At 36.9% G+C, this 25297-nt stretch overlaps 1 protein-coding gene across 11 annotated transcripts in view; it reads right to left on the bottom strand.

Annotated features, from left to right (window-relative positions):
* The window catches only part of dysf (dysferlin, limb girdle muscular dystrophy 2B (autosomal recessive)), an 86205-nt gene that overhangs the window by 28864 nt on the left and 32044 nt on the right, over positions 1-25297 (bottom strand). For 5 of the 11 annotated variants that reach the window (XM_016679727.1, XM_016679729.1, XM_016679728.1 and 2 more), the window contains 10 exons: positions 19735-19916; positions 19509-19649; positions 18686-18715; positions 18524-18559; positions 17437-17478; positions 16770-16871; positions 15491-15652; positions 11863-12040; positions 11708-11781; positions 8003-8062 (listed from right to left, as the gene is read on the bottom strand). In XM_016679727.1, coding sequence (XP_016535213.1) covers positions 8003-8062; positions 11708-11781; positions 11863-12040; positions 15491-15652; positions 16770-16871; positions 17437-17478; positions 18524-18559; positions 18686-18715; positions 19509-19649; positions 19735-19916 — 1007 coding nt within the window. The remainder of the gene's footprint in view (positions 1-8002; positions 8063-11707; positions 11782-11862; positions 12041-15490; positions 15653-16769; positions 16872-17436; positions 17479-18523; positions 18560-18685; positions 18716-19508; positions 19650-19734; positions 19917-25297) is intronic. The other 6 variants (XM_016679733.1, XM_007568192.2, XM_016679735.1 and 3 more) reach the window with 2 other exon arrangements.

Below are 25297 nucleotides of genomic sequence, written 5' to 3'. Positions count from 1 at the left end.
TTCACGTAATACATTAAGGATTTCAGTCTAAAATAAAAACATGCACCATTAAGGGGAGAAAAATGAAGTGATCCCTCTATTACAACATGACTGCTGGCATGAAAGTAAAGGTTGTTAAAGTATTACTATTACAGCTATGAGTCATGCCGAGGTCTTACAATGTCCTTCTGTTCAGAGGGTGAAACTCAGATCTCCGATTGGAAATGTCGAGGCCTGGATGGTTGTCGTTTTGATTCATTTAATGTGATTTCTCAGAGATGAATAATGAGTTGAAACGAGCGGGGATGTCATCAAGTTTAGAGCTGATCAAGTTCAGAAAATGATCTGCTCACCTTGGCAACAAGAACTGCTGAGCTATCAAAAAATCGCACCGCAAAAACTGGCCCAGTTTCTACTGCGAATGTCTTAATACAGTTCAAATAAGACAAAACTAACTTTACAAGTAACTTTAAGACACAGGAGCTTTAAGTAGATAATTCCTTAATATTGATGAACATGTACTAGTCATAGGTGAAATAATCTGTTAGTGGAACAAGAGGTTTTAGCTTGTAAAATGGGAAAATGTCTAGTTCCACTGGCAGATTATTTCCAATCCAATCAAATCAGAGTTCGTTTAGTATTTAAAATGACCAATGGGACATAAAAGATTTAAAACATTTCAAATGCCATTATAAAGACACAAAAACATAAAATACAGAAGAAGATAATTTCAGTTTTAGCTAGCACTTTTTAATCAATATAAAGGAATTACTGACATAAAACAAGCTTGTATATCTTACTGAAAATTACTTGTACGTTAGTTTTGTCTAATTTCAACATTTGCACTAGAAACTAGATTAAATACTTGGTAAGATTTTGTGTTTTTTCAGTGTTTATATTTGTTCTGATAGCTTGAATAGGTGCAAAATATCCTGAAATATATGCAGATTCACTGCAAAACAGAAAATCTTAAGTATTTTGGTTTAGTTTCTGGTGCAAATATCTTAATACATTTGAAATATGACAAAACTAACATTTAAGTAACTTTTCAACAAGAAATAGGAGCTTAAGTAAATAATTCTTTAATATTGATGAAAAAATTCTAGTTTCTAGACATTTTTCCCAATTTATAAGTGAAATAATCTGCTGGTGGAGCTAGACCTGTTTCTTCAGTATTAAGGAATTTGAATATGTTGCAGATCATTGTGCATCCATTAAAACTGTCAAATACTGCAAAAACAAAAAAATCCTACCAATTAATTTTGGTTGTTTCAAGTCAATAACTTCTTAATACTGATAAAAACAAAGTTCTAGTTCCAGTGGCAGATTATTTCACTTATAGTAAGATGTTTTCCATGTTATAAGTGAAATAATCTGCCACTGGAACTAGTTGTTCTTATCAATATCCAAGAATTATTGACCTAAAACAACAAGCTCCGATATCTTGCTGAAAAGTTACTCCTAAGTTAGTTTTGTCTTTTTTAAGTGCACAAAGGAACTAGATCTTGAGTTTTTGGTAGGAGTTTTTGCAGTGCCTTCACATTATTTTCTCACAGATTTAAAAGCTGTCATTTTGTGTGATAGAAGGAAAAAAACCATCATATTTAAATGCAATCAGTCTCCACCCTGCAGCCCTGAACCCACCAAGGGACACTCAAACTGGTGACGCATGCAGCTCGCTCCGCTTTCTGTGCATTAACGTACAACAAAAGTGCTCTTATAGAGGGGCAGGTTTGTGTGGAATCCCCTTTCTCATATTTCCCACAGACTCCAACACACGCAGAATCACTTGGAAGCACAAGTAGGGCAGGGAACACTATGAAATTCCTAATTTTTCCAAAGCGGCAGCATGTCATGGCGTGGAAAGGAGCCGCACGTGGGGCTCAGCACACATACGGAGCGTCTGCTGCGCGTTAATGTGCCCTCTGTGTGCCGCCGCTGCCAAACGCTGATGACAGGGGCGCCAGAGAGTGCGCGCGCCGTCGTTTCGGGGTGTGCTCGCTCCGGTCCGCCAGGCGAAGTTCAGACAGATTAAAGCCGTCGCCGGGGCGCTCCAGGCTGCGACGCGGATTAAGTACACACTGTGGAAAACGAGCGTGCGCACACTCGGCCTGCGGCGGTCGGTCCGGGGTGTCGGTGTGGTCTGCAGCCAGTCATTACGCCCCGCAGGGAGAGCCAGGGTAACCGAAGCAGCCTGGCAGTGCCAGGGATTTACATAAGAGCTCTGAGCCGCTTCATAAAAGCTTTTTATGGGGAAACCCCATCCACTGCGGGGTCAGCGGTCAGGGCACAGCTCTGCATTTGCGGCCGATTGTTGTGTAGCAAGACACAAGGCTCGGCTCAACACCCAATTACAAAACAATATCATTTAAATCTGATTATTTGAGACCGAAAACATCTGGAAACTGCGCAGGGCTGCAGCGAAACGGAAAACAATCAGAAACCGAAGTGAGGAGGCGAAGTTCCGACGACACGGTGCTCCGTTTCAGCAATCGGGTCACTAAATTTGAGTTCTAAATTCCAATTTATACATTTATGAATTGCTGCTTGCACGTGTTTTATTTTAACAGTATGGACGTGAAGTTTGTCAAAATCTGTTTGCTTATTCTTTGAATTCAGTTTGTTTAGTCAAGAAGTTGTTGGTGATTCAAGTTCTGTCAAGTTGCTCTTGGCAGTTGGTGGTTGTCATAGCAACCAGTAACTGCCAGCTCCTCCCCCTTTTCTCTGTTGCCGTCGGTAACTGTCAGCTCTGTGTTAAGTATTATACTTTACCGGATATTTTCGACAAATTTAATCATTTACAATGTTTGCAATGTTTTTTTATTAATACTGTGAATTTTAGCTGTTTGATTTTACAACTGCTAACTGATGTTAGCTGCTCATTTTGAGTTATTGCTCCGTAGTTTATTTTTAGGGTTAATTCATGTATTTTTATTTAATGTATATCGGCCACCCACTTTATTAGACGCATATTTTCTCTTTAAAGAAGACTTTATCAAGTTAAATGAGTAACATAAAATATCTGTTGGCAACATTAGATGTGTTGACATTATTTTGATGTATAATTTTCTTTAATCCAATGTGACCAATCCTAGTTGATTACTTGTGTTCCAGCCTAGCAAAAACCTTTGTATTCTTTATGCAAACCTAAGTTGTTAGGAGTCCAAGATAAGATCATACAGACTTTTTTCCAGGCAGCATAATTAGATTCAGTGTTGGCGCTTGGTTTGGCTCATGCATTGTGTTTTGAAACCAATAAACACTACATTCCTATTTGTTGTAATAACAACCACTTTAAATGAAGATAACTTACAACTTCCATCTGCCTTCTTAATAAAACTTGATTATTCATTCAGTTATTTGTTCTCTAATTTGTCCTATATATCATTTTACTTAATTTTCATTACTTCATGAAAATTAAACCATCTATGAAGTTGTGTTGGGATGTGAACCAGTTCCTGTTCCTTTGCTCTTTGGCGTTATGGTAAATGGACTGAACTTAAACAGCACTTTTCCAATCACACTGCGACATTTCTGTCTCTCTTGTACTGTGTTTGTATGTTTTGCAGTCTCTTTTCCACCGCCTACAACAAATTTCCCTTAGGGAACAATAAAGTATGTGTTATCTTCAAGTATAAACATATTGGCATAACGTTTTAAATATTTTCTATTAGGCTACATATTGTTCCAAAATGGCTTTGTAGTTCTTCCCAAGACTGTCTTTGCAAATTAAATTAGCTATTCCTTAATTAAATTGACTTTTTTTTAAGTGTTTTCAATAAAATTAAAAAGCCTGAATTTACAGACATTGGTGAAACTCCGGTAATTGTCTTCTGTGAATCATAAAAGTCTAACAATAGAGATGTTCCTTTCCTTGAAATCTCTTCATCACTTAATACTTAATACTATTCAAAGTCTGCAGAATTTCTGGCAGAATAGCTAAAAAAACAGCCAGTTTAGAGAGAAGAATGTGAATCAAGTGGGAAGATTTTTCAGCAGGCCTGTTTTTGTCGTTTGCTTGCTTGTGGTTTGAAGGCAGAGCACCATTCCTCAAGTAAGAATCTGTGGCATCTTTCATATAAATAAGTTTCTGCTTAGCGATCACTGACTGACATTACACAGAACCGGTTCAATCCCAACGCTGCATTTCCATTTGCTGCTTTAGTCTCATGCTGCCGACTAGCATATTTTTTAGAAAACAGAAAATACCATATTTTCAACTACTGGAAGACTGGAAGAAGAAACTGCTGATTTCTTACAGAAACTGCCACTTACTTTCAACAGATTCTTACTTCTCTAGCTCATTTAAAAATATATATATTAGTAATAAACGGGAATTTAACCCTGCACAGCAAAAACACAAAATCTTACCAAGTAATTGTATCTAGTTTCTGGTGGAAATGTCTTATTCCACTTGAAATTAGAAAAAAAAACTAATTTCTAAGTAACTTTTCAGCAAGATATAAGAGAACAATTCCTTAATACTGATTTTTAAAAGTACTAGATTATTTCACTTGTAAGAAGACATTTCTCCCATATCATAAACAAAATAATCTGCCAATTTTCTATCAGTATTAAGGAGTTACTGACTTAAAACAAGCCCTTATATCTCTCTTAAAAGTTACTTTTAAGTTAGTTTGTCTTATTTTAAGTGTAGTAGGATATTTATACTAGAAACTAGACCAAGATTTTGGTAAGATCTTACCAAAATCTTACATTTGGAAAGATTTTGTGTTTTTTTGTAGCGTGAACAGGATTAAGCACCAAGTAAATAGTTTGCTTGGGTGGATATGTTTGAAATAAATAAACTAAACTCACATTTGCTGCCATGTTGTAGATCCAAAAGCTGTTTACAGTCTATATATATCAGGATCTCTGCGTGTTTACAACAGGTAAGTAATTAATGGCTTTATTTGTAAATTTGCCCAGGCTGAATAAAGTGTGGATTGAGAAATCAGTTGGACTTCCTGGTTAGTAATGTCCCTCCTCTAGCGCCACATTCTGTTTCCATGGTAACCGCCCCTTCTAACTGCCCAGCCACAGTTTCCATGGTAACGCTCCATTCTGTGTGACGTTACTTAGTCGGAAGTTTATAGAAGTTGTTTCATTTTGATGGGTTTTAGTGAGTTTTATGTCTTCATTTTGCTTTGCGTTTCAAATCTTGCACGACTTTTAATTGTTTTATTAAACCAGAAGCCGAGTTTTTCGCGACAGACATTGGAAATTAGCTTGGACTATAAATGTTTAAGTGTGACATTTGTTAATAGCCAAAACTTGTCTCTATAAAAGATACATAAGTTCAATTAAATGAAGCTTATCAAGCTGCTTATGATCTTCCACACTATAAAGTAACCTAACTTTATAACTTTGTCTTGAGTATCTTCAGTCAGAGACTCCTTCAGAGTCGCTGTAATACAGACTGCTACGATAACTCTTTGAAGAATCTGAATTAATTAGTTACAAGATTCAATTTTCCTTTGGGATCAACAAAGTATTTTTGAATTTTTATTGAATTTTAACAGCTGTGTATGCAGCCATTTTTTAACTAAAGTAAAGTGCAATATTTAATTTGTAACTAACACGTTTTGAAACAGGCTTGTTGATTATATAATAATATATAATTGTGATTTTTTCTGACGCCTGTTTTATCCTGTAGAGAAAATAAAGTTTTTCTGATTAGCCAAACAATTTAACCATAGACTTTGTAAGCCAAATGCCTAACAGTGGACTTTTAAAAGCGGTGCACCACCCAGAGCTGCACGGACACATCTGAACGACATTCTGGGCAGAAAATATGTGCAGCGCTCAGAGTTTTGGAGGCGGGCAGCAGCTTACATCAGTCTGCAGCCGTGATTAGCAGAACAAGAAAAACAGTAATGATTTAGTAAGCTATTTTGACATCTTGTTTCTGGTCACAGTGTCATTAGAGGGCCATAAATGCGTGTTCCCCCCAGAACCTCCTCCTGCAGAAACAGGAAAATGCCACAACGTCGCCTGGCATGAAGCCACGTCGGTTAGTTCCTCTGGATTTATGGAAGCTGAGGAAAACTACAACGTTTTCAAAGTGGGATTTTAACCCGATCTGACTGCCTGTTGGCACAAGACCTGAACAGTTCTGATGGGAGTTTATGGGAATGGAGAGGTGCACTTTGACCACATTTTTTCACCTGGAGAAATAAAGAAAAGACGAATCAGAAACCACATTATGTGCAAAGCATCGGATACTGTCATCAACTCGCGTCAGGCAGACGAGACGTGACATTTTTCCGTCTCAGATGTGCCTGTTTGTGAGGTCGCGATGCCACTGACAGCTGATCTCCTCAAACTTTCCCAAAGCTGAAACCGAATCCGACTGGAAGCAGCCGTGCAGTCCGCTTCGCTGCAGTAATGTGGTAATCATCAGCCCCGTTTTTCTGGTCTTGACCCAAACGTGAAGGAGCCAGGTTTATTTCGTTGGTGCCGTGCGACATTACCCTCCCTCCTTTTTCCTCCTTTCACTCAAAGAATCGTTTCTGATTCTTTCAGTCGCTCCTGCCTCTCCTTTCGTCAGTCTCTCCCTCTCATTTATTCCTTGTGGTAACTGTCGGCGCTCAGGGAGTTGCGGTACAGAGGATCTATAGCAGCTCTGTTGACTTTGGCCCCGAGCAGACAGAAAGCCGAGCCTTTAATTTGAGTGGTTTCAATATCTGTCCCCTTAATAAAACAAATATCTTTGTTTGGAGAGAAAGAAATAACCCCCCCAATTACCATGGAGTGAGGAACTACTGGATGCGAGTCTTTAAACCGACCCGGCTTTGAGATTCAGAATAAGAAAATGCAACGTGCAAATCAGTGATCGGGTGTCAAACCGCACAGATCGGAGCGCGTTGCTCACCGAAACCCCGGGTTTAAAACGTTCCTGTGAATTCCTTCCACATCAGGCCAGTGACATCCATCAGCCTCAGTTAGAAAATACTTTACTGTGCATTTCTGACAAGTAAGAATGAAGAAATCCTCTATTTGTTGCCAGTGAGAGCAGATCTGGAGACCCATGATTAGGCCTGAAACGATTAATCGGATTGGTCAAGATTATCACGATTAATCGTGATTAATCAGACTGTTCAAGAGTAATCAGACAGATCGAGATTAACTCAATTAATCGTGACTAATCGGATTGTTATTGATTAAGCCGATTAATCATGGCAATCCGATTGATCAAGATTAATTGTTATTAATCAGACTGATCATGTGTAATCAGATTAATCGTGATAAGTCATTTTTTTAAAATAATTGTAATTCTATTTTGTAATTGATCAATCATTAACTGACGTATACAGGTTCAAAAACCACCATTTGCTGAAAAAACAGTTTTCAGAGTTGTAATAAAGTCAAAACTGTACAAAATATATATAAATTTTAGCATTTAAAAAGGACTGATTGATTCTTTTGTTCGCATCTTATTATGTATTTCTAATATTGTATGAAAAACTGGTTACATTTGTCTTGTCCATTGAATCGTCAGAATAATTAATTACTAAAATAATCGTTAGTTGCAGCTGTAAACATGATGCAGAGTTGTGATAAAACAGTATGTACGCTTCCTTTGAAGAAGTGCTTCACATTTTCCATTGTTACAACCACAAACCTCAGGAATTTAAGTCACAAACACAATTTAGCACATATTTGTGAGATAGAAGGAAAACGGAAGACGGTTTTCAAAAAATGTTTCACAGAGAAACATCAGAAACCAGTGGTGTCGTTTTAGCCTGCTTTACTTTGACGCCACAAAAAGAATAAAATCATATTTAGGTAAGATGTAAATTAAGTATGGATCCAGATTCCACCAGGTTGTCATGGCAACATGTGAATCAGCTGAACGGGTGTAAATACTTTTGTAAGGGGCTGTAGAGTAATGGGAACAGAACAAGACATTAAATGAATGAATGAATGAATGAATGAATGAATGAATGAATGAATGAATGAATGAATGAATGAATGAATGAATGAATGAATGAACGTGTTAAAGGATGAGTCTGTTACCTACATGCAGGCTGGAACTAGAGGTCGAGAGGTTAATGATAGCCGAACTGGCTCCATCTGGAAACTGCAGGAAATCATGCAAAAGCACAGAAAACACACAGGAAACACAAACTGTCAGGTTAGACGGTTAGAGCTGCACACAAGCTGACCTTCAGAGCCTTTAACAACAGCGCTACACGACAACAGTGAGAACAGGTTTCCAAGCCAACGAGCCAAATGGAACAACAGAAATGTTTTTAAGCTACATGTTGATAGAAAGTTGATAAAAGTGAGTCTGGATCAGTTAAAATCTGCTTTTATGTTTCTTTGAACAGCTTGTTTAGGATAGGTCTGTGGTCTTTACAAAACCTGTTCGTTACACATTTTACACAAAATCATTCGTGGATAACAAGATTTTAGTCTGATCAGTTGTGTTTTAGGGGGGCATGTCACTTTAAATGTAAGTATTCTCAATGTTCACACTCACACATAAAAATGGCTGCAAACAAGAGGCACAATTAAACAACCGCACATCTTTGAAAAGCAGAAGTGGAGCCTCCTGCACAACCAACAAGAATCCAGCAAGTGGTTTCTGGATGGTAAGTCAACAATAAAACACTTGTTTTTTTTCCAGCAGCCATTGTACAGCGCATAAAACCAGATGACCAAATGTTCTGGAGCTCTGCTTGGGTTGCTACGTAACGGCACTGGGCTTCGCTGATGTTGCTAGGTAACAGCAGAGCGCCTGTCGAGGAACGTTTCAAAAGGCTCCTTTTTCATACGTCAAAAAAACATGAACTTATTGCCAAAAAATGGTGCAGTTGGAATTTTTTTTCTGTTCAAATTAGTTTGTTTATGTTTTACTGATTTTGTTGTGTTGTTAGGGTGGATGTTGCAGTTTTTTTGTTTTTAATTTTTATTTTTGAACATGCAAGTTAAGTTATCTGTTAGATACTTAATTTACTTTGTAGTGAGAATGGAGAGTAATTTTTTTTCTATTGTTTGTAGTTTTCACCTGTTAAAGTGACGCTTTATGCAAACCAAACCAATCCAAACCAACAGAAGACACACTGCGTATCCAACCACTCTATAATGACTCCAACAGGTGATAAATTAACAAAACACCAGGTAGAAAAATGCTAAACGTTGCAAATTCTTGCCCCTGTTTGCTTTTTCCGTGCAGATTAAAAACAATGCTGCTTATTATTGAGGTTGCTGACCAGCTGCTAGACTTCACAGCTGTTTCCAAATTACAGATTTCTAAATCCTCAAACATGAGGAACATTCAGCAGGAACCGCAGATTTATCGTCTGGTTTGGTTGCTCTCATTGTGTCCGCTCCGCTGTTTTGATGTCGGGGCGCTTTAATTGGACGAGGTCGTTAATGTCAGGGAGTGTACACTGATTTCGACACCCTGCTTAGACTCCGTGAACCCTCAGAGTGATTTATGCTTCTTAGCTCACGCTGCACATTTCTGGACCTCCCATGTTGGCACACATTAAAACCTGCTACTCCCTCTCCGACGCAATGAGACAAATGTAATTGAAGAGGATGGAAAATGTGAGGTTTGAGGCGTGAAAGAGGTCAGTGTTGAAACGCTCCCTGCAATCCTGAGAGCTATTTCAGCATAAAGGCAAAGATTTAACGCCCAGGAAATGAAGCTGAGTTCAGGCAAAGTGTCCTGATGTGAAGGAGAAATATGTGGAGCAGGATTGGACAGAAAGGAGAAGAAACAACCAGAGAGCTCTGAGAGGTGAAGAAGAGGCTGATAAGACTGCAACATGCAACAAAAATGATAATAAAGTTCATAAGACATAGAAACTGAAACTGCTGAAATGTGTGCCTGGGAAAAAAAAACAAACACAAAACATTTTATGCAGCAATAAGACAAAGAAAGAAGAGATTAGGAATGAAATGGGGATTGGGAAGCAGGACTGATAATCGTCTGAAGGAGGTTTGGGGAGACGGAAAAGTCCAGAAAGGATGGATATAAAAATGAGGGTAAAATACAAGAGCAAATTTAGAAAAGTGTAACTGGAAGCAGAGATGAAGGAAGGAGGGATAAAACAAAAGCAGCTTAAAGATAAAAACAAGAAAGAGGAGAAAGGAAAATAGTGAACTCAAGATGCATTCACACCATCCCAGTGCGCTTCAACTGAACTTTAGTTCATTTAAATAGAAAGTTTGGTTCATTTGGTGAAGTGTGAATGTGCAATCAAACCTAAAATATTAAATTTTGGTTCAGTTGAAGTGAACTCTGGGGCAGTTTGAATGCAGATGAGAACGCCAAGCCAACCAGAGGCCGCTTCAAAGGCAGGAAGTGGACTACACTGCAGGGGATTCTGGGTAAATGCAACCAAAACAAATGCACAGGTCTAGCACTAGAGGGAGAAATGGCTCATGGTCCTTTACCAAAGACAAAAGAGAAACCCTACAATTGTTCAAATCTGACGATATTCCATTTCTGTTTATATTTTGTGAAGAAGGAAGTTGTGCTCATGTCTTTCTCAGAGGATTTTGGTGCAGCGCCCCCACAGGCGAGGAGGGGAACAGCTTTTTTAATTAGTTTGGACCGTTTCAGACATCGCAGAGTGAAATCACACATCAGCAGCTGAAAATTTAACAAATGTTGTAACTTTGGACTCCAATCGAACAGAGTCTACCAGACTATCAGGCTAGGAGCAAAGTTTTGTCACTGAACTATTGAGACTTTCGCTAATTTCTGTTTCACAGCAAAAACATAGAATATTACCAAGTATTTTTTTGTCTAGTTTCTAATGCAAATATCTAATTTGTTTTAAGTAAATAATTCCTTAATATTGATAAAAGGTACTGGTTCAACTGGCAGATTATTTCGCTTATAACATGGGAAAAATATCTTGTTATAAGTGAAGTAATCTGAAAGTGGAATATTAAGGATTCATTTAGTTAAAACAAGCTTGTATATTTTGCTGAAAAGTTACCTGTAAGTTAGTTTTGTCTTAATTAAAGTGTACTAAGATAATTTAACTAGAAACTATACAAAAATATGTGGTGATAGTCTGTGTTTTTGCAGGTAAAAGTAGTTTTAACGACAGATAAAATACCAGGTTTGATACCTCAGAGTCTGAAGTGAAGACAACTAAACAGAAACAAAGAAAGTCTGATTTCAGTGTTTAACTCTGTTTATTGTTCCTCCTTAAGGGTTCGGTTCTCAGATGCCATTTATGACGGTGATATTTGAATATATGGTGGCTCTGAGGGGACAAATTCAAAACGGGACCAAAAAAAAGTAATTAATTTGAATTCTTATTAAAGCTTCATTGTCGCTGTGTATTTTTATGAGGTTTTGATGGATTTTACAGACAAAATTAAACATCAAAAGCAGATTTTGGTGTGAGTTGTGTAAGCTCTTACTCCCTCCTCTGGTATATTACAGTGAAATGAAAATGCCACAAGAATGCTCCAAACATCCAACACATTTTTAATGTTCCTTATAAAAATCTCCAATATGTCCTGGTGTCTGTTTTTCCACAATTAAATTTATTTTATTTTTTTTTAACTGATGGAAGTGGAAAAATTGTGATAGAAACTCTAAAAAGGACAATTTTCAACAAGGCATGACCCTTAGAGAAGTTATTAATTTGATTGATATTGTAAATTTGTTGTATTTGTTGAAGAAAAGTGCAGCTAAATGATGAGTAAAGGCTTTTTTAGTGATGATTTCAGCTTGTTAGCAGGTTGGATTTACCTGGTCAGGAACAAGCGGCTCCTGATCATCAATGTCAACAAAGACTTCCCCAGAGGTCAACGTTGGCGTCTCGCCTTGATACAGAAACACAAATTGGGGACATTTTATCACAGATCTGATGTTCGTATTTGACCATAAGGAAGTTTTTCTCTTACGTCTCCATCCGTCCCCTTCCTCCTCCTCTTCCTCTGCTCGCTCCTCCTCTTGTGTGCGTCGGTACTCCTCAAGCGATCGGATGGTGCACTGACCGACCACCGGCTTCCTCCCAAACTGACGGTTGTCAATGACTTTGATTATGATGGGTGGCATGTAGAGCTCCTCACGGGGAAGTCTCTGTTGACAAGGAACCAAGAAGAGACTTTAAATGTCTGCATTATAATTAAAAAGATAAGTTAGAAACAAAACACGATATCATCAGCATAAAGCTGATTTTATAGTAATTAGCAACGTCAGGGAAACAATGTTTGCTACAGGGGTTTAAATTGATAGTAGCGACCCACTAGAAGATTTTAGTTTCGATAGAGAGGAATTTGTAAGTGAGCAGAGGAGAAAATCTGAGCGCAAACACAAAAATTTGAGAGAGCACGAAGAATATTTGGAAGAGAGCAGACATTTTGAGAACAAAGAGATGAAATTATGCTTTCAAACTGAAAATGTGTGCTCTCGACAACTAGATAAGGTCAGGAAAGTGTTAATAAAAAATGGGGAGGGAGAGGGAAGTAGGTCAGCCATGCTAGCTTGACTTTGACAACTTAACATGTGGATGTGCTGTGGAATTCAATGTACTTCAGTTGAAAAATAAAAGAAAAAGTGACCTACACACCACCTTTCTGAGATCATCAGTAGAGCAGATGTTTAAATCAGCTAATCAATTACTGCAGTGATCAGACAATTATTTATGAATAATCTCAAAATAAACATCGAGAATAAAAACAAAAAACTGTAGACTGAATGTTAGCGCCGCTAAATTGGTACTTTATGAAGTATTTCAGTTTCGAGGGCCAGTTTGCCAACTTTGCAGCTGATTGTGTGCAGCCTGTGTTGTACTTGCATGTGTTACACTGTAAAAACACAAAATCTTACCAAGTATTTTTAGGTTTATATTCTAGTGTAAATATCTTACTCCACTTAAAATAACACAAAACTAACTTACAACTTTTCAGCAAGACATAGGATATTTTTTTAAGTCAATAATCCCTTATTATTGATGAAAAAGTGAAATTTGCCAATGAAATTTGTAGTTTTTCATCAATATTAGGAAGTGACTGACTTAAAACAAGCCCTCTGTCTCTCTGGTAAGCTAGTTTTGTCTTATTTCAAGATATTTGTCCAGACATTTGTCTAGAAACTAAACCAAAATACTTGGTAAGATTTTTGTGTTTTTGCAGTGTAGATGTCTGACAATCTTCCCTGTAGAAGTTACTCCTTTAAAAAGCCTCAGGGGCAACATTTTAAGTAAATACCTAAAAAAAATGAGTCAGTTAATGTAATTCTTTTGACCTTCTCTGGCTTTGAAGAGGCCTAAGTAGGTCCACTGATGCTAAAGAAACACATTAAATTGAAAGAGTTAGAGATGTGGTCTGACTCTTCAAAGAGTCGCATTTAAGGAAAATATGCATGTGGCGTTTTGCTCTGCCCCTGTGGCATAAGAAAGCACTTATGCAGTCAACTTTAAACCCTAATATTGTTAACAGTGAATGCTTGGACCGAGTTCTGGGGCTGAATTTAAGGCAGAAAAATGTGTGCATGTTTCCACTGTCCGGTTCAGGCTGTCATACGCCGGTGGTCAAACGCAGGGCCTTAATCTTGTTAACATTAAACAGCGTGAGCTGCGTCTGCTGAGGCTGAGGGGGAAAGAATATGTGATAATTTCCATACCCGAGTTTAAGCTGTCATAATAAAACACAGAGGGGATCAACTTTAGACTCTGATATTGTTAAACTCTTAAGAACATTTTGGAACAAAGTCTCTGAGTGAGGAGAAAGTAGGGATTAAATCTGGAGGCCAGATTTAAGTTTTGTTGATGTTTTACTAAATTATTGAAGCACATTTGTCACTATTAATTCAATTTATTATTATTCCTTCGTTTCTGCAGAGTTTTAGTTTGCTATCTTTCCATAATGTTGGAAATTCATAAAAAACTACATCTTAATATGTGAGTGAATGATGAGCTATGTGATAATGAAATTTACAGAAAATATCAGAATATTTTTCAATTTTGAGAAATCTGAATCCTCATTTTACACAAAGAAACAGAACATAGGAAGTTGGACTTTAGCTGATTAAAGTTTTATTTTTATAAGTTTAATCATTTATTAACACTTTCCATCTGATATTATCGTCACTAAATTTATGCATGAATAATTTTAAAAACTTTCTCTCCGTATATCTGAGGCACTTCGATTCAAACATTTTAAAGGTTAAAATAACAACATTTGGAGTTTTAACTTGAATCAAACCATCACTAAAGGAAAATAACCAGAAAACTGATGGAAACATGGGAAGTTATTTTTATATTTCCAAAATGTAAAAAAAGAAATGTTTATAAATAAAATTAAAAACATAAAATGGAAAAATAATTAGGTGTTTGTACATCTCAATCCTAATCTGAAATTCTCTTTAAAATCTGGAATTGAAGTGTTTGTTTACCTGTATTAACCACAGCAGACACACCTCTCACAGATTATCTATTTATTAGATTTGTCCACAGTAATTATGTTATTTGCTGATTTTCTGGCTAAAAACAAAATGAATCAGTCTAGAAATTCCAGAAATTATAAATGTGTGTATTCAAAGTTTCTGCTGTTGTCTCCTTTTATTAGCATTAATATTAAACCCTAAGTTTCAAATCTCTGTCTGGATTTTTTTGACTTATTTTAATTGTGCAAAGTTCTTTAAATATCCTGTGAGTAAATAATTATGCCCATTTCTCCATAACAAATGTAACTTTCATTAAAAAACTTTATCATCAGATGGCGCAAACTGTCACGGCTTTACAGTACCACAGAGCTGGCTTGTAAAAATGTGGTGTCATGGACACGTTCGGCTGAATAAAGTTTATTAAAATAAAAATTAATGTAAATGTTCAACATTAACTGAATGTGAATGTGAATCCAGAGTGAAACCAGCCCTACTTCGACTAACATTTATTTTTATTTAATTTTATTCCTGCTTCAAACTCTTGAATTTGTCTTTTGTTTATGTAGAAACAAGAACAAGTTACTGACTATTTTTCTTTTTGTTTCTTTGCTTCTTTCGTTCATCGGTCAAATCAGTGAAGATGAAACATTCTTTTTTTTTTTTTTTTTACAAAACAAAATCCAAAAACATTCATAATTTGAGACTGAAGTCTGTTTTATCACAAGAATTCAGAGTTTATTTTTCATCTGCATCCAGTTTCAAACCATCTGGCAAGTATCTGCGCTTCCAGTAGAATCTGCGGCCTGCATTTATGTTGTATATTAATCTAGCGTACATGCTGGTGGCCACTGGAACGTCCTCCACTCTGCATCTGCAGAAGCCTCATGAAGTTAAAGCAGAGCTGGAAACATCTCAGGCTGCCGCTTTTACTTTTCTACTAAAACATCTGAACTTTCCATGGAAAAAGGGAGGGAAGCCTAGCGTCCTTCCCTGTGGTGCCATTATTGTGGCTTAGCTGATGAAGATAAATGACTGGAGCGAACCACATCACAGCAGAGGTCTCATTAGCCATGAAAGCAGTGGGCCTGGGCTCTGATTACACTCTGTGTTTGTGTATGGTTAGCTCTGTCCCCGTGCTCTCACCACATCAAGGATGAGCGTGTTGACGTCAAAGTTTGGCTTCTTCTTCACGCTGCGGATGACGCAGCTCTGCACCGCGCTGCCTCCACATTCCACCTGCAGGCTGGGAGACGTAACGCTGGACAGCTGGAAGCTCTTCAGGTTTCGAACGCCCCACGCTAAGATCTGACGCAGAGACGCAGGAAGAGAAGGAAGCGTTTATATTTTTACACAGACAAGTATCTACATAATCCAACGCTATTAGGTAATTAGAGAAGTAGTGGAGACTTTAGAAACAAAACACCAAATCTTGTTTCTAGCACAAATATATTATTACACTTGGAAAAAGACAAAACTTACTTAAAAGTGACTTACCAGCAAGATATGGGGACTTGTTTTAACTAAATAATTCCTTAATTTTGATCAAAATGTACTAGTTCTATTGGCAGATTATTTCACTTACAACATGGGGAAATTGTCTTGTTAAAATTGTCTTGTTATCTAGAACTAGTAGTTTGATTACTTGATTAACTGTAACCTGGACACTATTTAGCCATTAGCTTGACTGTCAGCAGCTGTTAGCCTGATTCCAAATAGCAGTTATCTTAACTTTGATAAGCTATAACCTTGGTGCTATTTAGTTAATAGCTTCACTGTAAGTAGCAGTTAGCTTGACTTCAAGTAGCAGTAAACTGAGCAACTGGAACCATGACGATGTTTAGCACTTAGCCTGACACTAAGTAGTGTTTAGCTTAACTCTAAGTTGCTGTAACCTTAACACTATTTAGCAGCTAGCTTGACTCCAAGTAGTAGTTAGCTTTGAGTAACTGTAAACACTATATAGCAGTTAGCTTGACTGTCAGAAGTTGTTAGCTTGACTCCACTTAGCAGTTAGCTTTGAGTAAGTGTAAACTTAATACTATATAGCAGTTAGCTTGACTGTCAGTAGCTGTTAGCCTGACTCTAAGAAGCAGTTGGCTTAAATCAGATTAGCTGTAACCTTGACACTATTTAGCTGTTAGCTAAACCAAGACTAGCTTGGCTAAGCTAACCGAGCTAGTCTTGACTGATTAGCTGTAAACTTGATGCTGATCTCTTTCTAACAATTTATCCCTATCCCTATCCTCAGTTAAGATATTGATTGCTAAATGTTATTCCACATGGCCCCACATAATGCATAATCTCTAAATTGCTTATTCTTGCTAATACTTCAACAACAAAAATAAGCATCTGTCTACAACTAAAAACATTAGCTTTGTAAACAAAATAAAAACATTTTGCTAATTGATTTGTGTTGTTGTACCTCGATGGCTGTTCTTTGCAGAACGGGTTTGATCCCCTGGGGAACCATGAAGACATTGGGTTCTCTCTGGGGGGGCGGATAGGGAAGGTCCGACTCGTCTGGCTGCCAGCGGGAACAGAGAACAGCAGTGGGTCAGAGACAGAACCCTGAGGTACGTCACACAGCAGGTATGCTGCTTACAATGATGCAAATACTGCTGGGATTTTTCATTACTAACATGAAATGACAAAGTTTAGCTGAAGCATGGAAAACGTTAGGTTACCAACGCTCATGGTAGACATTTTAATAAAAAAAAATCTATTTCTTTTCAAATAAATCTCTCAAAATATCTATTAAAATGGTCTGTGGAAGGCTAAAGACAACCTGTAATATGTGTTAATTTTGGGTTAATTTAAAAATATGAAACATAATCACATTTTCAGAAAAATTATTAACAAGAATTCACACATTTTGTCCTGAATGAATAATAAAGCAAATTCTTTAGGCTTCCATTTGCCACTGTAAATATATGGAGCAGCAAAACAAATTAGTAAAAGAAAAACACAAGTTAACAGAGAACAAAGAGCAAGCTAGCATGGCTGCCTTTACAGCTGGGTTATCTGCAGATTTAAAGACAAAAAGCACAATGATGGGTTTGATGCTTCATGCATGCATTTTAAAATTATACCCATTGCTGCAGGTTTTCAGACAGGAATCCTGGAAACATCAACTGAGGGATCAAAAGTGAAGAAAAATAAAGAAAAAAAAAATATATATATAAAGAAACAAATTTAATACACAAATAAGTCAAGATGATTGTTTCTTCTTCAATCACAATGTTCCAGATGAGATGGTTAAATGAAGAGGGCGTTAACTTAATTTTTCATTATCAAGTAGTTTGTTTATCTATTCTTGACTACAGGGTCACTGCAGGGTTCACCAACAAAAAATAATACAGTTTAAGACCTTTTTATTAACAACATTAACCCTTAACAACACTGGACAATTTTTATTTTAGCCACGACAGATGCAAAAAAGCTAACTAGCAAGCTAATCACCATATATTAGCAGCTAGTTAGCGGTAGCCACAAATGTCGTGAGTTACAGATCACAATTATTATGTTTGCAAGTGACTCAAAAGTTTGCCTGACAGAAATGTCTCACAAAAAAACAACATATAAAAGACTAAACAACAGAATTTAAGACCTGTGATTTACTTTTTTCAGGCCAACTTACATTTTTACTGAAATTAAGACATTTTAAAGCCTTCATTTTACATGAATGTAAGCCTTTTTAAGACTTTAAGACTGGTATCGCCACAGAAATGTACAAAAGACATTTGCATCTTTTATATAGTAGTAGTATCAAGCTTTCTGGCACAGAAGGAATGTAGCATCGTTTGGTTGACAGCAGAAATAACCAGTGGCAAAGATAAACCTCATCCAGCCAACAGGATAAATTTACACTTTACTCACAATAGATGCTAACAAGTTAGCTAGCTAAGAAGGGTATATTAAGAGGTAGGTAGCGGTAAATATTCCTGCCACAAAAAAGTTTTGTTGTTTTTAAGGCCAACTTACTATTTTTTTAGTGAATTTAAGACATTTTAAGGCCTTTAAAAAAATTACGGACTTTTAAGACTTTTTAAAGATGTCTTGAAAGTTGTCTTTTAAGACTGGACTTAAAATCCAGTCTTTTAAGTCCAGGACTATTCTCTTCTGTTATTTAAAGTCTTCTGAGCAAATTGTATCGTCTGATTTACTGTGTGGCTTTACCTCGTCCAGTACGTGGGTTGAACTGACGACATCTCCCTGTGTTCAGGAAAATGTTGGATTATAATGTAGAAACTTAAAAGAAAAATGGCAAATATTTAACTACAGTGGAGTAACTTCATGGCAGTTTTGTTTTAGGGATTATGAGGGTGAAGATGAACTGACCTCAAGTCCTGGAAGGTGGTGAACTGCTGGCTGTGGAAACGAAATGAGAGGATAAATTAGAAAAATGGGATAAATGGGAAAAGTCTGATTTTAGTCCATAGTTAGACCAAAGTTTCTGTAGGCTTCAGTTGTTATTCACATAGAAACTAGATGAACGCTGATCTCTAATGTTGCAATTTTAAGGATTCTGTTGTAATTGCATATAATCTCAGCTAGGGGGAGCAGTAGGGGTTTAATAAAAGGGGCAGAGAACAAAGCCTTGAGGAACCTCAGATCAATATTGATAATTTTTGTTCTAATACAAACATTCGTTGATGAACTAGATGCCAAATATGAATTACTTGTCTCAGTTTTTCATTATTTTACGCTTTTTAATTGTTAACTGTGAAAGATCAACGCAGTTTGCCTCATTGAGAGAAATACTGTCTGTGTAAAAAAAAAAAGTGCAAAAAATGTTTCAGTAACTTCTTTTCTATGAATCCTCTAATAAAAAAAAGTAATTAGTAATTCTTATTATTTTCTTTTTAGTTTTTTGGTACACTGAATAATTTTGTAATTAGCCCACAGGAAGATTAGTGACCACTAATAGAAATCCTAATAAGTAAGTAAATAAATGTACTCAACCAGCAAGAGACAAAGATGTTTCACACCCTCTTTGTGATACACAATGTATACATGTCCAAATACAACAACCCTAATTTCCCATCTTTGGTAAAACTTACAGTTTAGTCAGGGGATTTGAATAGGAAGCTTAGACGTACATAGAGTAAAACAGAGTGAATAAAAGAAAAGTGGTGATGGTGGCGATGGGGAAACCTTTGACCTTTTCTCTACGTGTGAGCTCGAAGGCGGCCAGCAGCTCGCCGGCGCCCGAACTCCCTCGGCGAATCGGGAACCAGGCGAGTCGAGGCGATGGAGCGAGGGACGGCTGGCATACGCAGCGACCCATGAACTCATCCGCTCCCTGATCGATCACAGAACAACAGAGACGTTCAGAGTTCATCGACAAACAACGTCAAGGCGCTAAAACGGAGGCACCAGACGCTCACGTATGAGTCCTCATCATAAAGCTCCACCACAATGTTGGGGGGACAGGCCGCCGTCGCATCGGGGTCTCCGAAAATCTCCACCTCGTAGAAGATGAGCGTCTGATCCCAGGTGGGGTTGAGGGTGTTGCGGACAGTCACCGTCCTCTGGGACTGATGGAGGAACGACACGATGGCGTAGGGGTCTAGAGTGACAGAAACATTCAATTCACCCAATATTTCACTCAACGGAGGCAGATATGTTGGAATAATGCCCGTAAATTATATTATTCCATTGTTTTTTAAAGTGATCTCAAATGGAAGTACATTTTTGTACTTCCAAATAACTTTGGAAGTACATTTTTGTACTTCCATTTGGGTCCAAGCTGCTTCTAAAAACAACCAAAGCACTTTAAAAAAAACACCAAACCATATTTTTAGGAAAAAGTTAAAGCTCTTTTGGTGTCTGGAAAAGGAGCCGTTTCACAAACTTCCCTATTCTTGAGTCGCACTGCGCCGTTACCTAGCAACATCAGGCAAGCCTGTCCATCACCTAGAAACCCCAGTGGAACTCCAGCACATTTGGTCAGCTGGTTTTACTGCTGCATGTTTTGTTGTTGACTGACCATCCAGAAACCTCTTAAATCTATAAACGAGTCCCAAAGATGCACAATTATATAGCTGTACGACTTTGAAAAGCAGAAGTGGAGCCTCCTGCATTCCTGTTGGTTGGAGAAAATCCAATTAGTTTATAATTTTGGATCACTTATTCTTATCCCTTAGAGAAACTCCTATAAGGTTATAATTGTGAAGTACTTTTGGTGTTGGTTTGTTTTTCTTTTGCTTTTCTTCAGTTTTTTTTTGTTTTGTTTTGTTTGAAATGCCTTGTTGCTGAAAATGTGCTACATAAATAAAACTATCATACTTTACCTTACTCTGGTTGTGCAGGAGGCTCCACTTCTGCTTTTCAAAGATGTACGGCTGTATAATTGCAGATCTCTGGGACTCTTTTACAGATTTATTTATAGACCAACATATTTCCAGGTACATATTATTTATTTTATATTTAGGTCATTTAAATTACTTATAAAGTCACATCGATGTATGTATATTTTATTATTGACTTTAGATCTTTTTGGTTGTAGCTGCTAGTATTTAACATCTTGGATGGAGTAGCTTGTCAACACATTACCATTTTCTTCTTGAGGATCAATAAAGTATATTTCATTTTATTCAATTTGTTTGGAGCCATTTTCACGTGGAGGGGGCGTGGCCAACAGCAGCTTATCCGGATTTAAAGTGACAGCGTCCTAAAGCATCTCATCCTGAATGGAGCTGAAAACAGGAAGAACTGATCAGACTAAAACCTCATTACCCAAGAAGGATTATTGAACATTGAACCTCTCCTAACCTGTTCAAGGAAGAACAATAGGTCACCTTTAATATTTCATAAGGTCACAGCCAAACTTCACTGCGATGTTATGGAAGTCCTTATTGCATTGTGAACACGTTTCAGGGAAGGTTCTCAGTAGCGTCGCAACATCTCAAACTGTCCTGGCGTTTGGGAATGTCGGATTGGGGACAGACCGCTGGGAACGCGGCTCCGAGTAGTTTGTTATTCCAGATCACAGTCATCCCCTCAGCGTTAAACACACACACTGGGAGCAGTGTGTGTGTGGCACATGCATTGAAGAAATCCACATGTACGTACAGTTAGACGGACCGGGGAGTTTGTTGTTTTAGGCTGAGTAACAAGTCTCTGTGGAGCCGTTAGCATCAGAGTAAACAGAAGCTAAGATGCATTTTCCCACCAGTCCTCAATTAACCCTGACAGACACACACACACACACGCACACACACACACACACACACACACACACACACACACACAGTGACCCATTCAATTAGCGTCCGTTCCCATTAGCCCATATGAAAGCAAACAGCCCAGAGGGGTCATCTAAATTTTTGTTTAAGTGAGTAAAGGGGAAGTAAAGATGGAAGAAACGTCCATAAACACAATGAAGACGGAAAAAAACTGCAAATACAGATGGGAGGAAAGATAAGGAGGAGAAAATGAGAGTTAAAGTGAAAGAAATGATTAAAACACTGTGTTGGCTTAATATGGCAGACTAAACATGTTTCTAAAAGAGGGATACATGTTTGGAAATAGAGAATTAATAAACATAAACACTGAAACAAAGTCTGTGTGTTTAAAATGGAAAATCTTTCCATGGAGGTTCTCACACACACACACACACACACACACACACACACACACACACACACACACAAAAATAGAGCTGATTTGGTGTCCAAACTAAAAAATGTCAAGTTGAAAGTGCTTCACGGACCACAAACATTTCGTATTTTTATAAACAATAAACTAAACACAGAATATTTTAATAAAGTCAGATTTCTGTAAACAAGCAATGCGTGAATCACTGTAGATTAAAAAAAAGGTAGAAAACCAGATCCTGAAATTTACATTCTAATTTGTTTTGTTTCTTTTCAGCAACAATAACAAGGATTTTGCTCACTCTGCCTTTATTATTTTCAGAGTTTGCATTTGGTCTCCATTACTAATAAATTAAATTAAATCAAAAGTAAAATCCTGCATGAATGCTTTGTGTTGCATCTTAAATGTTAAATCCACACATGGTTTTTAAGTTTATCTGCATTAATCTGCCTGAACTTGCAAACCAAATTAATCTTGAATTGTGACCAACAATCATTCCTAGGGCCACAAATGGCCCCCGAACCGCACTTTGGACATCCCAAAACTGCATCGTATCGTGTAGTATTACGTTGCATTGTGTCATATTGCACTTTAATGTACAGTAACGCATCAGAAGGTTTTATACTTTACTGTATAATCTTACTCTATATATAATCAAATATAGAATCAAATTGCATTGTATGTTATTATATCATGTAATGTATCATATTGCATTATGACACTGTTTTGTACCACATCCTAGGCTAAATGTGACACATCTGAATTTTTTTACCGGTTCATTTTTGTTTTTTTGGCTTAAAATAATTAAAATAAAAATCATCTGATCAGATCTGTGCTAATTCCATTATGTGGACCTAATCAGATACGAATCCCATCTTTTTCAAATCCTCTGTGGAAGAAGTGATTATGTTGCTTCTTATCCGACTTTTACATAATTAATGTTTTTTTTTAATGAATGTCTGTCGGGAACAGATTTGTTGAAGAGGTGGTGAAACTGGTGGGAGCTGGTTTACTGTAAGTCTGTCTTTAACTGTTCTGATGTTAGAGTCTAGATGTAAAATTTGCGTCGTAATTCTGCGCCAGAAGAAGCCAGATGTGGGAAACCTGGAGGTAAACAATAACTGACGCAAATAAGCTAATAGCTCTACTTTTTTATTTAGCTTCCTTCGCTTTTTTTAATCGGCTCCCATCGCTCAACAACGTTAAAGTCAAAAAGATGGTGGCGTCCTTTATTACTTCTGTAAACAACTCTACGTTCTTCTTCTGCGGTCGCTTTTTAATTTGTAGAATAAACACACAAGATCATATTTCAGCAAAAAAAAAATTGGAGCTGAGCATCAAGACCAGCGGTGTGAATGAAGCCATATTGTAGGTGAAGTTGCCTTAGAGAAACAAAGTGTCTTCAGTCAGAGGCCTCTTCGAATTCAGTGCGGTACAGACTGCTACAGGAGATCTTTCCTCCCAGCAGCCGTGACAATCTACAATAACTCCTTGAATTAATGAGTTACAAAACATTTAGTCTTCATTTAAGTTAATTATTGCTCTCATATCATCAAGTTTCTATTTTTATTACAGGAATGTGATGACTTTTAGAGATCCTTCCATATAATTTGAACTTTTAATGTTTCGCATCAGCTTAGTAATTATGGAGCAGGATTATATTAACTCCCATGATTCTTCTTGCCTCAAAGCAAGCAAAGACAAAAAGATTTAAGAGGAAAAAAGGTCAGGAAATGATGGATGAAAACGGAGTGGAAGAGAAAAAAGACAGGAAAACAAAAGATGAAAGGTGACCACATGAAATCGAAAGGAAAACCAGAAAAGCCTTAGTGTTTGATAGCAGACCGAGTCTTTAATCATCTTCAATCAAAATGTCATGTCGCACCAGATGAAAACACAAGTGAAGCTCATCCATCAGTTTTACTCACCCATTAACTGTTCATGAGTGTGAATGAGCCGACTGAGTAAAGATAGCGATTCATCATCAGTTTGCTGACAGAATCCTGTTTGTTGGCCCCGTTTTTCAAGCAGCCTCCCATCAATCATCTCTCTCTCTTTTGTTTATAAAAGTTTTAGCATGTGAGTCTCTGCTGGCTTTCTGATTAACGCACACAGTAGCTGCAGTTTCCATGACCTCGTTTTAAATCAAAGAAAAATATTTCTTCTCCTCCTTCTAATTACAATCAGAGCGGTTTCATAATTAAATCAACACTTTTAAAGCTGCTTGTTTCCCAGGTTTTTTGGCTCCCGTCTCATTTTGACTTTTTACTACACTTAATCTGTTAGATTTTTTTTATTTTTAATTATTAAATAGGTCAGCTGGAATTACTAAGGTATTTTTTTTTGTAAGTTAAAAACTCACATCTGGTAAGAAAAGGCTAAATGGTCATAATTAGCAAAATGCTAGCGCTTTGCAAATACAAACAGCTAAACAAAAATAAAAGGATTTTATCCAATAAAAATGAAGCTAAATTATATATTTGGCTTTTTTTATTGTTACAACTTAAATTTTTCTGGTTTTCCTCATTTTTACCAGCTAAGGCATAACATTAGCTAGCTTAGAGCTGGCTAATTTTAGCTAGCTCTGAAGCTAGTTATTCTAGCTAGGTAAACATATTCTGTAAAAAATAGTCCAAAAATATTCTGTGGATTTATGAGACAAAATTGCAAATATTTGAAAGATTTCTGCTCTGTTACATCTGTATAAACATTTCTGAAAAAGAAGGAGCTAGCTCATTTTAGGTACCTCCAAGCTAGCTAAAATGATCAATTTTTAGCTAGCTTAGACCAATGGTTAGCTAACTGCTAGCCTTGAATCTTCTTTTTAAAACATTATCCGCTGATATTTCTCTGCACAGAAATGGTTTTTCCAGATGTAAAAGATGTGACGTAAAAAGTATTTGAACCCTCAGGGAGTTTGTTTTGTTGCACTGAAATACTAAAGATAACCTGAACAAATATGATATGCATTCTAATTTGAACATTAAATTAGAATTCTTTGTTGCATTAAACCCACATTTCTGTATTATAAAATGTTTTTTTTTATTGGTCTGAAGTAATTTTCTCATTTTAAATGTCATGTTTTCATCAACAGAGAATCGTCTTAACAGAAACAAAGGCTGGAAAACAGCAGTTTGTGTATAATTAATCCATATAATGTGAATCACTTGGAGATTAAGATAAATATTCTGATGTATTGAATAGCTCTGTATAAGTATCTTTTCATACTTTTTTGTCTAAAAATGGTTTTATTTTATTTTCTAAAAAGAAATGATACTTTATTAAAATGTATCACCAGACAAGAGATTTGCTTCAGTAAATACAGATAAATATCTATATATGTGAATAAGA

The sequence above is a fragment of the Poecilia formosa genome, unplaced genomic scaffold (genome assembly GCF_000485575.1).
Source record: "Poecilia formosa unplaced genomic scaffold, Poecilia_formosa-5.1.2 Scaffold218, whole genome shotgun sequence".
NCBI classification, from domain to species: Eukaryota; Metazoa; Chordata; class Actinopteri; order Cyprinodontiformes; family Poeciliidae; genus Poecilia; species Poecilia formosa.
Note: the sequence above shows the minus strand (reverse complement) of the source record. Positions and strands in the feature narration are given on the sequence as shown.